Source organism: Beauveria bassiana (assembly GCF_000280675.1).
Source record: "Beauveria bassiana ARSEF 2860 unplaced genomic scaffold BBA_S00050, whole genome shotgun sequence".
In the NCBI taxonomy this organism is placed as follows: domain Eukaryota; kingdom Fungi; phylum Ascomycota; class Sordariomycetes; order Hypocreales; family Cordycipitaceae; genus Beauveria; species Beauveria bassiana.
The window spans coordinates 21,934-37,635 of record NW_007930885.1 but is presented as its reverse complement, the minus strand read 5'-3'; the positions used below and the strand labels follow the sequence as shown (position 1 = coordinate 37,635).

Genomic DNA, 15,702 nt, shown 5'->3' with positions numbered 1-15,702 from the left:
AAAAAAAAAAAAAAAAAAAACTAACACATCATATTAGTCCGTCTGGGGGAATCTGTCGTTGCGAAAGGCTCCCCAGGCCATCGCGATCATTCTCGATTCGCAGAACGATGTACTGTACGAAATCAACCTCACACATTGTATATGAACCGGACAGCATTTTTGATGATCAGTAAGCAAAAAATTGGGGGGGAGGGGATTCGGGCTCGCCTTGCCAAAGCCCTCGACCCCCTTTGTTGCCTGTCCGAAAGCCGCGACCTACACGGAATAGTCAAAACAACTAGTACCAAACAAAACAGTAGTGGCCAGTATTACATTGTCATCACACAGCTACATCGCACAGCTAGATCTCTATATCTATACGCACGATTTACAAGTTTCAGATGGCGGCATACAAATATGAGCTGGCCTCGAGCAATGCTGACGCCTCTACTTTACCCATCGCGACGAATGATCAAAAGTCTCGGGTTCACGGCTATCGACGTCTTTGCATCTGTCTAATTGCGCTACTTGCGCTCGCAGGTATAGCAATTGTTTCTGCCCTGACAATACCCGACTACGGCAGAGAGCCAGCAGGAAAAGCCGAAGAAAATCGGCAGACTGAAGAATGTGGAACATCGCCTGCAGAGGCCCGACAGCTTGGCTGTGTATTCGACATCATTGTGATGGGCTGGACCCCCGACCGATGCCACGATGGCGAACTGTCTGCCGAGTTTTTGGCAAAGCGGGACTGGAAATTCTTTGCCCACGCCAATACGACGCAGCCTGCTTTGTCTGCGTATGACATCGTGGAGGGGGAGTGGGACAACATCTACGTCGACTACGAATTCCAGCTTTTCCACTGCGTCTATCTCTGGCGTAAGACCCAGCGGGCAATGGTACGGGACTCGATACTGGACGGGTACACTGCTGATCCGCATGTCGTCAATCATTGCGAAGCGACGATTCTCGACGAGACCTTTGCGAGCCCCAGCACGTACGTCAAGTACTCTATCTGCCCTTGGGTACCGAGCGACAGCGGTCGACTTGGCTGGTATAGAGTGGTAGCCGGGAGAAAGGTCCATAGGCAGGCGTGAGATGAATCGTTAGGCTGAGATCCTTTGACACGAGAAAGTAGCCCGGATTTATGGAAATATGTAGCAATGTACAGTATCGGGTGAAGATACAATTTGACACTGCGAAATTGTGCCTTGACCTTCTGAAGTTTTTGTTTCTATTTAGGTATACTTAGATACTCAAAACTCCCGTAGGAATTTCTTCATCGAAGAAAAAGTTGAGATGTATTTGGACAAGCTGCAAACGGTCGTATACCCCGTCTATGCGGGTTGGATGATTCAGACTATCTTCAGCTATTGATACGCAAATGAATTCGAGAAATAAGAATGCAAGCAGTTTCTAGATTTTATCAAAAAGCGTTGAATATATTCAAGTAGCTAAGACTTTGCAAAACAAGCCGACTATAACACGGCCTCTGAATGATTTGATGGTTTTCCCACATAAGAATTGCGCTGCGACGCCCATTCCTGAAGAATCGGATACCAGGTCGAGGTAAACTTGGCGGTATTAGAAACAAGAAACAGCTTGAGCATGGAAATGCATCGTCATACCTTTTGAGTGCACTCACAAGATGGGCCTATACTTTCTGCACGTCGGCCCAGGTCACGACCATCGCTTCTTCAGCCCGCTTGTCCATTGCGACATCATGACCATCGCGTTTCTGCACATCGGCCCAGGTCACGACCATTGCTTCTTCAGCCCTCTTGTCCACTGCAGTATCATGACCCTCGCGTTTCTGCACATCAGCCCAGGTCACAACCATCGCTTCTTCAGCCCTCTTGTCCACTGCGGCATCATGACCCTCGCGTTTCTGCACATCAGCCCAGGTCACGACCATCGCTTCCTCGCCAGGGCTACCGTTTCCGTGCGGAGCCGCCAGGGCAAGTGTAACGAAGGACAAGGCGAGGCTGTGGGCAAGCTTCATTTTTCAAAAGGTATGGATTTTTCAGTAAAAGGTGAAAAGTAAAGTGTGGTCAAAGACAATATATGCCGACGAAATTACAAGCGCACGTTGGGTTGCGTTGATGAAACCTATACTCGGGACATACTCGATCATTTATCTGGCCGTTGAATGAGCTCTCATCTCTCGTAGTTTCTATTTCTGAGAACTAGTCCTTGTTGGTGCCGACCCGCGGCTTCCTGTAGGATGTCAGCAACGCCACTCCATTGGGAAGCCCGCATGCTGCACCATGCATGTATGTAATGTGCTGACAACGCCTCCGGTCCGTCCCTCGCCGCTTTAAGTAGCCTTGTGGCCGCTTATCAGGCGCGCCAAGCCAAGCTCTACTTGCATGAGATGTCTCGGATCTATCGGCCCACTGAGAAATACGCACGCGGGCCAAGATTACTCCGCCGCCGGCGCCCGCCAAGCGAGGGAGCGAAGGCCTCTCGACCCAATGATCAACCACTAATCCTATGTATGCCAGATGGTCCAATTGAGGTAGTCACATGAATTGCAAAATGATAGCTGCTTGACAAAAAGATCCCTTTTTACCTTGCAATATTTTGTAAATTCGATACTTTGACGCAAGAAGCATCCACTTTGTTAATCAGTTGTTAGTAGAGATTGCTGACCGTTGGCGGATTTTGTCGCCCACTTGACATGTTGACTCACTATTCAATATTCCTGTGGGCCGTAGAGCCTTCTCCGACTAACACGCCGCCCTTTGTCCGGGAGGCCGTAAATCCTTCCGTTACTCGACTAATTACGTGGCTGCTGATGTAGCGAAACTCGGCTGGCATGCGGGGTAATTGAAGTGGCGGCTTGAAGGCTCCAAATTGTTACTCCCCGGGCTTCTCTATTTGCATTTCTTCTGCAATCTCGATCTCGGCCAACCAGGCGTCACACAATCTCAACATGGCGACGGAAGGATTCATCACATACAACGGCAACTGCCATTGTGGCCGCTATCGCTTCGAGATTGACGCTCAGGAAATCACCGGCGCCATCACCTGCGACTGTGCCATGTGTGCGAAGAAAGGCTATCTCTGGATAATTCCCGAAAAAAGTGCCTTTCGTGTAATACGAGACGACAACCGCCTGACCGAATTTCAATCTACGTCGCTGCGAGACAAGGTGCGAATAATCTCCAGGCGTCGCGAGAAATGTTTCCCCAGCTAATAAGCACGACATTAGTTTTGCAATTATTGCGGCACTGGGCTCATTGGCGAGCACACGAGGGGTCCGATGTCTGGCAAATTTGCTGTCAATATCCGGGCTATTCAAAATGTAAACCCTTTTAAGCTCGAGTAAGTCTCTGCCAGTTGTGTCAATCACCAGCGTGCCAGTCAGTGTAAGGCTGACAATAGCTAGGCCAAACTTGGTCATGAAACCTACCAACGAACAAAATAGAGACTTTGATTCATTGGCCAAGCTACACATGTCCGAACCTCGAGGGCAGGAAACCGCTTCATGCTACTGCGGCAAGGTCAGAGCTGAGCTTCTCTTTCCACTTTCTGAGCAGGAGATGAAGGAAGACAACTGTAGCTCTTGCATGAGAGTACGTATCACTTCGTATTGAACGCTACTCTTACTCATATTCAACAGACTGCCTATATAGGCGTGTACCCTACACGGGATCAAGTGCGAATCCTCGGACGCAAAGACACCTTTGAGTACATTCACGGAAAAAGGTACAGCGGCGTCTCTCATTGCAAAGACTGTGGAGTTTACGTGTTTAAAAACATTTACGGCCCGGACCCGAGCGTCTTTGACAAGCTCACACCAGAAAGACGCGCTGTTGTGCTGGAGATTTATCACAAGAATATGGCGCTTCAGCCTGTTAATGCGAGAACCATCGAGGGGCTAGATTTAAAGTCGATCAAAGTTGAGAGGTCGGACTCGGGAACGGACGGATATGTACTGGATGATTAGCAGTTACAAATTCTCGGCAAATGCATTGTCGTAACTTTGGTCAACAATTCATGCGGCAAAGTTATCCCCTCGGAAGTGTCTTATATCCCGTCGGAGTGGGCTTAACAGAAGCTCCGCGGGCGGCTAATGACCCAAGACGAGAGGTTGGAAATCTTTGGTGGGCTAAATGGAAAGATGAAGCTGATTCGATTACTTGTGCTAGTCCTCACCAAGATAGTGTGCCATCAGACTCCGCTGGTTCAATGTCAATGATTACCGATGGCATATTACCAGTGTAACGCGCCTGATAAAAGCATTAGTACTCTCCATTGCCATCGCTACATTAGCCTAACTAGTTAGTTAGGCTGACGCCGACAGCGCACGCAGTGTATCCTGTCATCGATTGGACCAGTCTGGATCTAGCTTTCTTCCAGCACCGTCCACGACTGGACATCATCCATAACCACCTCTGCCAATACGTCAGCCATGTCTTCATTCGTGGCATTCATCGTAAAAGTCTCGCGCTGCAGGGAAATGAACCCAATCCCCCTCTTCCAAGCGCTTGTGTGCAATCAGAAATGATAGGATCTTTGCCGAGCTATATTTCAGCGGCGGAAGCCTTCCACAGGCAGCCCAGCAAGCACGACCGTGCAACGACCCAGCAACACAACATTGCAGCAGCACCTAGTTTAATTGACCATGCTTTATAGTAATATATATCTCCTAGATGGGGAGCGATTGCATCCACTTCTTCCTCGTCTTTCCCAATCGGACGTAACGACGGCTAGGAGCTCCGTTGGCAGAGCCTTAGACATGCATATGCATCAACTCGCAGCTTCTTCAGCTGCATTCAGCGGTTATTGGCGTATTTTCAGCTGCTGCCACCGTCTTTGTGGAGGTGACTGTAACATCCACCTACCCTTATATTTCAGCCTAATCCATGCGTGAGAGTATTCGTCAAACACATGTTAGACCAAAACCAATATTTGAGTGGCCATGGCCGAGATATCACATTCTCAGCTCGACGGAGTCGTTACGTCTGATAAGGCTGCTGTAACAGGATTTTAGGTTGCGCTATATCGGATATGACCCTATAAGTCATAATATACTTGTACAATCGCACTTCGTCTTAGCCCCGCCACCTTCTTTGATTGAGAAATTCAAATGAAAGAATACGAATACGATCATATGCAATATCTTGTGGACAATTCCTCCAAAGGGACGAAGCCGCATTGCTGTAAATCACCTCCTAGGAAATATTAGTCCTGTTTATAATGCTAGGCTGCGGTATACGAGCTGAAAGCGAGCGAGACATACTATATTTTGTATACGGTATCAACACCCACGGACTATTGTCTACCATTGGGTTGTACTTGGCCTCTGTTACGCAATATTCTGTCTCTAGACTACTTTATGCGATGTAATGGTCCTTTTTCACCGAAAAGCGTAGGGTGTTACATCGAGCGTCTTGTATAGAGAACGGTCCTGTGGCTGGCTGAACTAGGTACTAATTCTCAGATAGTTTCTAGACAGTCTACATGTTCTTGAGACGAAGGTGCCTCTAACGTAGAAGATCATCCTTAAATGGGTAGACTTCTTTTAGGTGGATTGCGTCAGCCACAGACAGCCATAGTAAAGGTGTCTATTGTAACGATCCGTCCGCTTTCCTATGTGAGTACTTAAACAGCTAGGATTCCCATCAGTAGAAGAACTTGAATGAACAACAGCATTACTCCTCTCTGTTTAGCAAGTTTAGTTCAAACAGCATTAACATTTCCCCTGAATCCTACTTCTCCCAACACTCTCAACAATACACTTTCCAGTAAGCCAACATTCTACTTGACAACACCATAACACGCCACTCACACTGAATCCTTAGAAATGAAGCTCACATACCTCCCGCTCTACACTATCGCCTGCGCTTTCACTACGAATGCTGCCACTGTTGAATTTTACTCGGATGCCGACTGCGGCAATAAAGTCGGAGACCGTGATGTCTGGGACAACAGTTGCGCAACCGAGAACCCTGAGTTCAAGTCGTTCAAGGTCACTGCAACTGGTGGCTGGGGCCAGAGACTTTGGACATATGGCGATATTTATGGTTGTTCGCTGTCGTCGCAAACTGGATGTCTTACTGCTGAGTCGGCGGGTAAATGTCATAATACGTGGGGAACCAGTCGTACAATCGGGTCTTGGTGGCTGCCACTTTCATGTTAAGCTCTCGAGCTATTGAGGAGGTCAAGGCTAAGGCGCTCATTCAACACAAGCGCAGTATACTAATGCCTAAGGAGCAACATCAACTGTTATCTTCTCACACGTAATTCCTCTACATTCTTCATACTACTTCTTCATACTAGCCCTATTTGTTTAACGCCCAAGACTAGCTATACCAGTGATCTATAGATTAGTTGTAGTTGGCAGCGTTTTTCTATGGCCTAACCCTCTCAGATAATCTAGCATACTTTAAGGCTAATATCCAAAGTATACTTTATAATTATACAGTTTATATCTAGCTATGTTTTGATTCTCTATTTAGTATTAGCTTGTCAGTGCTAGAGCTACCTGATAAGGGGGAGTAGCGGACTAAATACCCACGTTTGTATAAAATGGCTCTCGATGTGCCTATCAGAAGACGCACCGGACGAGTGACGGTCTGCAGGCTGCAGGATGCATGCTAGGTGTCGGCGCGTGACAGCAAATCTAGTGAGTACGCGCAACTTGCGGGGGTTGGTGCTTTTGTAACAACGTTTGGCCTGGGAGAGCTGTCTACGTACTGCTACATTGGCGGCCAATATGCTGAATATGTGAGTTCCGCACCGGCGTGGTCGATGCCTTGGATGCTGATTCTTGCAGTACAGGTCCAGTCGTCCTCATTGTTAGAGAAGCGCTGCTTAGGTTCCTCTCCGAGAAAGGAACTAGGACAGTCAGTATTCAGCTGTTATTTAACTTATTATACAGTAGGTATGCAAAAGTAAGGCTAAAAAAAAAGCTACTACCCTAAAGTTAGAAAAACTAACTTTAAATAGCTATAATAAATTAAATATAAATAATAATAAAAAACTAAAAAATAGATTTACTAACTTTATTTATTAATTATATTAATATTAAGATAAGAATATTGTAATTATATAAAATAAAATAATTAAAAAGATTTATAAATATAATTTTAATATTTTTTTTAAAAAAAGTATAAAATTTAAATAGTATATATATATATATATAATAACTGACGGAGCCCTGTAGCGGCTAAGGCGACACGGGAACAGGAGGCAAGCAGGCTGTCCCCGCCCCGGCCACCGCCCCGTCACCTTATCACCTTGTCGGCCCGACAATCACAATCACACACGACCGCCCCCCCCTTCCCCCTCAAGCCCTCGGCCCTCAACCACTTAATCACTTGGCTACTTGGTTACTTGGTCATGGTCCCCTACTCTAATCGACCTAGCATCACCCCGTCCGTCCCAGCGCCGGCCCAGAGCAGGTTGCTGCCCGGGGACGCTAGTATAGCCTTTCATCTAATTCTAATTTTAATCAAGGAGAGGGGCCTCACCGGCCCCTACTAGGGATAGACACAGAACTAAAGGTGGTAAAGAAGTATAGGTTTTCCTCTAGGGACTCTAGTTTTTCCTATACTATTAAATAGTAGAGGTACTAGACCCTACTAGAGGATGCTTGATGACAACACCGGGCTAGGGGGTCCTTTCCGCCTCGACATTCACTTTGGGATGACCGACCATACTTCACAGCCAAGCTAAGATGGCGCCATCGAGCGAAACCTGACGTGTCGCGTATCCTTTACTTAGCTACATTGTTCGACCACTGTCTTTTCAGAGGAGTCAAAACGAAGAGCTTCTTACTACATCGAGCAACAAAGAGGGACGCCTCGATGCCAACACACTTTTGAGCAGCAAGTTGCGCTTCAAGTGCTTAGCCTTCGGCATGCGTCAAGGACCAGGTTAGAAAAGGCGCTTACATCATCCGACAATTATGACACGGCTCTCCATTTCTCAACGCACGGTTCGAGACCGTCGGGACCGCGTTTCATCGTAAGCGCCAGAATGATATTTCGTGTAGATAATAAAAGAAGATCAGTCCTACCGCGGCCCCACCCTGGCTGAGGCGCTTATAGAGGTTCTCATGATTCGTATCCGAGTTGTTGGTCCCTGTGGAGGCCCCCACAGAACCTAGAGAATATAACATCATTATGCTCCTTCTCTCTTCCTTGACACGAGTGGACTCGGAAAGAGTGAATCATAATGATCGACAGCTAGTGTGCAGCAATTGATGTATTCTCATCAAGTTGCACAGCTATTAGTTCAGCTAAGAGGATATTAGAGTGCTTATATTTTGACTTGGATGCCTAACTCCTATCAGACATAAAGACATTAAGAAAAATCCTCTTCTTTAATAGTCAAGAGGTCGTCTACATTGCGTTTTCAATTGTGCTTGTTATTGCGTGGGGCCCCCTGGGCCTGGAGCGCTAGAATGCGGCTCCCACATTCCGTTTACAGCGACCCTTTCCGCTAAAGCCGCTTAGATAAGACTCTCTCTGGCTGATTCCCATCTATAACTCATTGCTCATCTGTTGCTTCATATTATTTGCCATAGGTATTCACATACATTCATGGTACGAGGGATCAGCTTTACTCAAAAACGGCAGCTACATTGATCCAGGACCTTGTCACGATGATACATAGCAAGGGATATACCCTGGCAAGCCGGCAACTGGGGGGTAAAGACCGCGCATAGAGTCAGAAGCCTGACTTTACCCAGTAGTAATCAACTCAGTATAACAATGTTATTATAATTTTTTCACTAACTCTCCCGTGTATTAGTAGATGAAAGATTATTCTACCTTTATTATAGAATTTTGAAGAATTATCTTCCAGAATAAGTTGATGATTTCATGATTTCTGCAGCCAGTGTCCAGGCTTACCGGTCGCTCTGTTTTGCCCCTGGGGTCTAGGCGCACATTGTATTGTAAGCGACGGCGGCCAGTCGGAACGTCGGACCTTGTTTCCTGTGCAGGGCTTAAAGTAGCCTGATTAAGCCAGCGTGTCAGGGAAGAGAGAGGAGGTAATGACGTTGTATTCTCTAGGTTCCGTGTCGGCCTCCACAGGGCCCAACAAAGCGGGTGGCAACCTGCATGGCATTCAACTTCGTATTGAGTGGACACATAGGGCTAAGATAGTACATAATGATGCTAAAGCCTAGCCTAGCATTGTAACCACATGAAAGCATTCGCCTTTTATTTCGCAATCTCTGAACGTTATAGACGATTATATATGGACTGATATGACGTGATTTTGGCTATGAAATCTTGATGGAGTAAGGCGAAAATAGAGCATGATAATAATTAGCATGCATTCGGGTTTTCACGACGCCTTCGTTTAAGCTTCTCGTGCCATTTTGTGGACAATGTTGTATTGCATTACCTAGCCAGGCTATACAAAGAAGTCTCGGCAATCCCGCATTCTAGGCCCTTAAATAGAATACAGGGTGCATGTGCCATGCTGACCGACAGGGTGACAAAAAAGACCAACGGTATTGCTCAGGAGATTTACTTTCCTTCCAACGGCTATGAAATCTTTCAAACTCAATCTGAGTGTATAAATCAACCTGAAGAAACTTACCATCTCTATTGTTCATTTTTTTTTTTTGATTTATAGCGTGGCGGCATTCGCTTGATAGTTTATCGTGAGTAGAAGGCTATCGGCGGTCTGATTTATCACTCTAATGATAGGTAATTAGACTGGTGTGGAACTTGAACATAGCCGCGAGTCCTATTGCCATGGCTGAGCGTGTAAAGCCAGCTTGTTATATATAGTTGGATGGAATATTATAAGGTAATCGGTTCTTCCGTTGTTGAACTTATTATCGTCAATATCATATTGAACTCTATTGACCTTTTATTAGGCGCTAGTTATAAGAAAGATCATGATGCGAGTAATGTCAGCGCATGGTGCGACGAGTTTAGCAATACAGAAGCCGACTGTCGTCCGTGGTAATTTTATGCCAGATGAGGGCTGAGTAGATAACTAATATCTGGTGTTAAATACCCGTATATAAGACCTTGCACAACCCTTTCACTAATACAAGCTTACAGAAGAGCTCAACTTACAGTTGTACACGGCTTTCATAGCCTTTTCTGTGACGCCATGATTCTTTTTTCAACTTTTGCCCTTGCCGGGGTTGCCATGGCTGCAGCTTCGCCGACCGGAGCAAACACTACAGATCCCAGTGGCGCGCCTAGCGTTATCGCAGCTACAGGAGCTTTTATTCTTGAATGCGATAACAGCCAAAGTCTCGATTCGCTCGTCAAGACTGTCCTAGACCAGGGCGTCGAGATTCGCCACCAATTCAACTCCAAGGTCTTCTACGGCCTGTCAGTGGAGCTGCACAACACCACCATGACTGAGCATGGGATTGGACAAATGCCCGGCGTCACAAAAGTGTGGCCGGTAGAAACAAGAATGCAGCCTCCAGAGCTACCAGCTGTACCGGAAGCTGGCAATCAGCGCCGTGACACCTCTTCAACGTGGAACCACGTCATGACGCAGGTAGACAAGCTACATGCAGCCGGATATACAGGACAAGGGATAAGAATTGCCGTCGTTGATTCTGGCGTAAGTTTTTTTTTATTCCATTTAAATGAGAAGAAGGACAAAACGACACTAGACTAACACGGTTTCCCCAGCTCAACTACACGCATTCAGCCCTTGGCGGATGCTTCGGCAAAGACTGCCGAGTTGTCCTAGGTGACAACTTCTCCAAGGACGGCAAGGACAAGGATCCCATGGACTGCTATGGTCATGGCACGACTGTAGCTGGTATACTTGCCGGCAACGATGCTAATTACGTCGGCGTGGCACCCAATGCGACACTAGCAGCGTATAGGGTGCTTGACTGCAAGGGCTCCATGGTAGAGGACGATCTTGTGGCTGCCTGGATCAAAGCATATGAAGACGGCCCACAAATTATCGTCTCTTCTCTTGGCTGGCCCGGTTCTAGCTGGGCCACGCGTCCAGCAGCGGCTGTCGTTTCGCGCATCGTCGACAACGGCATCCCATGCATCATCGGTCTCGGCAACGACAATGAAGCGAGCCTTTTCTCTGTGATAAACCCTTCCAGCGGCAAGGGCGTGACATCGGTCAACTCGTTTGCCCGGGCTCCGGGTGCCCTAGATGGCCTCGTCAAGAATGCCCCCATGGCTCGCTTCTCAACATACGGCCCGAACTGGGATCTTGACATCAAGCCCACGGTTGGCGCGCCCGGCGACGACGTTCCAGGTATTATCAACGGTGGCGGCTACGGGCCAGTTTCAGGAACGTCCTATGCCGGTCCCCTTGTCGGTGGCATTCTAGCTCTGATAGCCGAAGTGCGGGGCTCTTTTGACCCGGTGTTCCTCAACAGCCTCCTTATGTCCACGGCTGTGCCTCAGGGCGACCCTTACTCAGTTGCACAACAAGGTGGCGGTCTAGTCAGAGCCTGGGACGCCGCTCACGCCACGACACTCGTCGAGCCTGCCAGTCTCGCTTTCAATGATACCCTTCATCGCGCCCAGTCTCTTAGTCTTCGCATCACCAATAATGCTACGACCAAAATGACCTATCATCTTGATACTATCGCCGCGGACACACTATACAGCCTGGGATTCTACTTGAAACTATCACACAATGATCCTGTCAAGGAAACAGCCGTTATCAAGCTCAGCCAGAGTATTGTCGTCCTCGGACCAGGCGAATCGGCTTCCGTGGACATCTCGGCCACAGATCCCATAGGGCTTGATTCTGACCGTCTACCAGTATGGTCCGGTTGGATCTCTATCAACAGCTCTAGCAGCATCAATGGCTCCGACAGTGGTCTGTTGACGGTCCCGTATCTAGGTCTGTCCGGCTCATTAAAGGATCACGCAGTTCTACCCTCAAACGGAGCAAAGCTTTCTGAACTTCCCGGTGCGCATCAACAAGAACATGAGTTCTATGATGGTGAGCCCTTGGAATATCACGTCAACGACGACGGCTCCTTAGGCCTTGGTGTACCGTTATATGTCGAGCCAGTCTTGGGAACTGCTCTTGTGCGAGTGGAGGTTGTCCCAGTATCATTACGTCAGTGGCTGGTTGATCGTCTGCAAACCAAAAACATCAAACTCGACGCCTTCAGTCTCGAGGCGCTTCCCCATACTCAAGTGACACGCAAAACATGGAATGGCCGACTTTCATCGGGTGACTATATCCCCATGGGCAAATACAAGCTCTCTGTGCGTGCCCTAAGGCTCTTTGGTGATGCTGAAACAGAGTCTGACTGGGATCTGTCAGAGACTGTATCGTTTCAAGTCACAAAGGGGCCCGGTGAGAAGCCTTGCGAGATCTATGAATCTGGCAAGACGATTCCCATCAATGCTATATTTGACAGCCATGAGGAATGCGTTCAGGCGCATGGCGACATTATGGTAGATAAACCGTGGATTTCTGCACCTGCTGACACTGGAAGCACCCAGTGCACTGATGAAAATCTCACGGAAAAGGCTTGCGGCACTCTCCGATTCTGCAAAGCGCACGCTGATGCAAAGCTTTCGCAAAATCTCAAGTCGCCTTTCTTTGGGCCAAGACATTGTGTCAGTAGCCACAAGCTGCTACCAGCTATGCCCCTCGACGATTCGAGGATAACTGAGTGCCTGTCAACACATGAGAAAAGCATATGTGGCACGTCACTTTGGTGCAGCTTCCAGGCCAATTCAGCGCAGCCGGAGTTTAAGAGCGCCGAAGAGTGTAAATGGATGCATGGATTAACTAGCTGAATTAGACTTGATGAAGTGTCCGGTTATCAGAGACGATCTGCCACAACTATGACACTAAATACCTTGGGATTATCAAAGTAACTAGAAAGTTCTATAATAAGCACCTAACAGGTCCATCTTTGGCCGCAACAGCAGCTTGAATAGGAAATGCTTGTATTTGCTTTTCCTGGAGAATCTCATGTTCTGATTTCTCTTTCATCTCGGCCTGGCGGTTCATCCAGCTCAGATAAGTTTGCCAGCCAATAGCAATGAGGCCGCTGAACAGAGCGCGGTATTCCAGAGGTACGAGCGAGAGGTTGAAGGCCATGGCGGCAGGCCAAACCTTCCAAGAATTTTGCCAGCTCCGCGGAACAGTATCTTGAAGGCGTTGAATGGTGCCCGCAATGCTCTCGCCCGATAATAGAGCTTGCATGCCGAAGAAGTATGTTGGAAACGCGACTGCAAAAGTAACTTGGTTGAACACCACTTTGGCGGTGATGGACAAGACTTTTGACTTGTAGTTGAAATAGCGAGCCAGTACATAGAACCTGATACACCTGTAAGCCGATCCATCTCCAGTGTATGTGTGAGGGAAAAGAAAAAACAGAATCTTGGTGCTTACCAGCGATATTGTGGGATGGCGAAGAGAGCACCGATGAATGTCGTCCGGGCAGTCCGGACCGGATCGTATTCAGCTCCGTTGATATTCTGGGCGCCGACGTCTGCGGCGATGAAGATGACCATTGCGCTCACGGTTTGCACAACGTATGGCCGCTTCTTCTGGGCCCGCCCAAAAGCAGTAGCCACCCTGGTGAGAGGTCCCATGCGCATCCATATCGAAGTGGGCGCGGCGCTTTTTGCAGCCGTCTCGGCCGCGACGGCCGCATCTGCGGTGTTGGAGCCAACTTTGGACTCTGCTGCCTTTACAGGGGCTTTGGGTTGTTGTGATGTTGAGTTGGCTCGGAGCTGATGCTGCGCATTGCGTCGTGGCGTCAGCCGGCTCGCCAAGCGATGTCGCAGGGGCGTCTGCATCAGAGAGGAGCGCATCGGGTCCAGGGGGGCTGCGCGATGCGATATACAATTTCTAAAGTTCAAATTGTTGTCTGAGGTGAGTTACGGCCACTACCCTGGGCAGCCCAGCCGTCTCGAGAAACAATGCCAGCGTCGTGCAGCGGGTAGACGGGAAGACCCTTTTCCACAATACTATTGTTAGGATTTCGTGATTGCACGCTCGGATATCCGAGCAACCGGTCAGTGATGAGCGATGTCGCAAAAAAAGGCGTGACCCATATTTTGGTAATTGGCGCCCATCGGCTTGAATCGGGTCAGCATTACTTTAAAGCACTCACAGCATTTGTGGAGGTAATTTATCAACTTGTCGTTTTATGATGACTTTTAGGGAAATTTAGATGAAAAGATATGGTTAAACTATCCTGATGGACGCTGACTTTTAGTCGCGGTGCCGCTAGAGACTGGTGGTTCAAGTCACTGCTAAGAGCGTTGCTGAATCACGGAACTTGGAGCTGTGTGGGCTGTCTACAGTGAGTCTGAAGTAATTCCGTTCACGACTCCAAATCCCACCAAAACACCTACTTTTTAAGCTAAAGTTATAATATATTTAGCTAATATACTAATTTTATAATAAATACCTAAAAATTAGAAAGTAATTAAAATATAGAATAAAATTTATTTATATTTTTATATATCTTAATAAACTAAACATTACTTAATTAAGTTAATTAAAGGTAAAAAAGGTGGATTATAACGTCGGCTACCCACTTCTCGGCACTACCCACTTCTCGGCAGGTTATCTAAATCACAACCCACTACGCAGAATGTTTATAGAAAATCTAAATAAGATTTAAATAATATAAAAATACTACTTATAGGTAAATAAATTAATAATTAATTAGCCCTTTAATAGGTTATATAGCATTTAGCTAAAAATACTATTAAGTTACTTATTAAGCTATTAATATATATTTTTAATATTAATAACTTATATAAATAAATTATTAAGATTAGTAATAACTATTTAATATTTTTTTAGCTATAATAGCTTTAATTTTAATTTAAGGTTTAATATCTTATTTTCTATAAATATAATCTAAGTTTATTAGATATTAAATTACTTCTTAATCTTTTACTATATTTAACTAACTAACTACTAGTTAGTTAACTATTAAGTACTATTATAGAATAAGTACTAAAGCTAGTATTTATTTAATAGTGTTTTAACCTCTAGTAAGCCTTCTTTAAGTACTTTTTTTAGCTTAATAGGTGTTAATTATAGTATTATTTTAACTAGATTAAAGAGTAAATTACTTATTAGTAACTAGGCTATATTAACTAGCTAAAGACTAGTCTTTTACTAGCTAATTTAAATATTTTTTTCTATTAATCTAGCTTTTCTAATAATAATATAATATTTAAGAAAAATTTACTTACTAATAGGTAAAGAATTAATATTATTAGGTTATATACTAAGCTTCTTTTAATAGCTAGCTTTAATTAAGCTAAATATAGCTATATTAAGAGGTTAAAGAATATAAGAGCTATAAGCTAGTAGAAATAATATATAAATATTATTTTAATAGTATTTTAATAGGAATTTAGTTATATAATAACTTCTATAGTTATTAAAAATAAGAAGATGTTATTAGCTAGTAAGTAGTCTTATTTAAGGTAAAAAGATTATTTTTAGCTAAAATACTATTACTTTATTATTTATCTAACCTTTTACTATTACCTTAAAGAACTAACCTTTAAAAGAGCCTAATTTATTAGGAAACTACTATTATTAAACGTTCTTTCTATTAAAAAAAACTAGTAACTTTAGCCTCTTCCTAGTTACTAAAATATACTTAAAAATTATACTCTAATAATATTAACTAGACTACTTCTTTAAGGTAATTTACTTTTATAATAACCCTAGTGTTACGAACGCTGCTACATGGATGCGGGGCTGAGCCGGGCTATCTAGATAGGCACGCCCGTAGCCTGGTTAGGAACATAA

General features: G+C 45.6%; 6 protein-coding genes across 6 annotated transcripts; 4 read left to right on the top strand and 2 right to left on the bottom strand.

Annotated features, from left to right (window-relative positions):
• Positions 1-380: 380 nt before the first annotated feature.
• On the top strand, positions 381-1,073 carry BBA_09297 (uncharacterized protein; the record flags this gene model as incomplete). Its single annotated transcript, XM_008604394.1, has 1 exon — positions 381-1,073. The coding sequence occupies one exon, from the start codon at positions 381-383 to the stop codon at positions 1,071-1,073; it is 693 nt and encodes a 230-aa protein (XP_008602616.1).
• Positions 1,074-1,630: 557 nt separating this feature from the next.
• On the bottom strand, positions 1,631-1,978 carry BBA_09296 (uncharacterized protein; the record flags this gene model as incomplete). The annotated part of the gene is made up of 1 exon (XM_008604393.1): positions 1,631-1,978. One exon carries the CDS (start codon positions 1,976-1,978, stop codon positions 1,631-1,633), a length of 348 nt encoding a protein of 115 aa, XP_008602615.1.
• A 933-nt stretch (positions 1,979-2,911) lies between these two features.
• On the top strand, positions 2,912-3,928 carry BBA_09295 (glutathione-dependent formaldehyde-activating enzyme; the record flags this gene model as incomplete). The annotated part of the gene is made up of 4 exons (XM_008604392.1): positions 2,912-3,130; positions 3,191-3,303; positions 3,407-3,554; positions 3,602-3,928. The coding sequence occupies 4 exons, from the start codon at positions 2,912-2,914 to the stop codon at positions 3,926-3,928; spliced, it is 807 nt and encodes a 268-aa protein (XP_008602614.1).
• A 1,860-nt stretch (positions 3,929-5,788) lies between these two features.
• Positions 5,789-6,278, top strand: BBA_09294 (uncharacterized protein; the record flags this gene model as incomplete). Its single annotated transcript, XM_008604391.1, has 2 exons — positions 5,789-6,056; positions 6,265-6,278. The coding sequence occupies 2 exons, from the start codon at positions 5,789-5,791 to the stop codon at positions 6,276-6,278; spliced, it is 282 nt and encodes a 93-aa protein (XP_008602613.1).
• Positions 6,279-10,065: 3,787 nt separating this feature from the next.
• BBA_09293 (subtilase-like protein) lies at positions 10,066-12,664 on the top strand (the record flags this gene model as incomplete). The annotated part of the gene is made up of 3 exons (XM_008604390.1): positions 10,066-10,533; positions 10,605-12,609; positions 12,639-12,664. 3 exons carry the CDS (start codon positions 10,066-10,068, stop codon positions 12,662-12,664), a joined length of 2,499 nt encoding a protein of 832 aa, XP_008602612.1.
• Positions 12,665-12,798: 134 nt separating this feature from the next.
• Positions 12,799-13,733, bottom strand: BBA_09292 (Mpv17/PMP22 family protein; the record flags this gene model as incomplete). Its single annotated transcript, XM_008604389.1, has 2 exons — positions 12,799-13,234; positions 13,309-13,733. 2 exons carry the CDS (start codon positions 13,731-13,733, stop codon positions 12,799-12,801), a joined length of 861 nt encoding a protein of 286 aa, XP_008602611.1.
• Between the last annotated feature and the right edge of the window lie 1,969 nt (positions 13,734-15,702).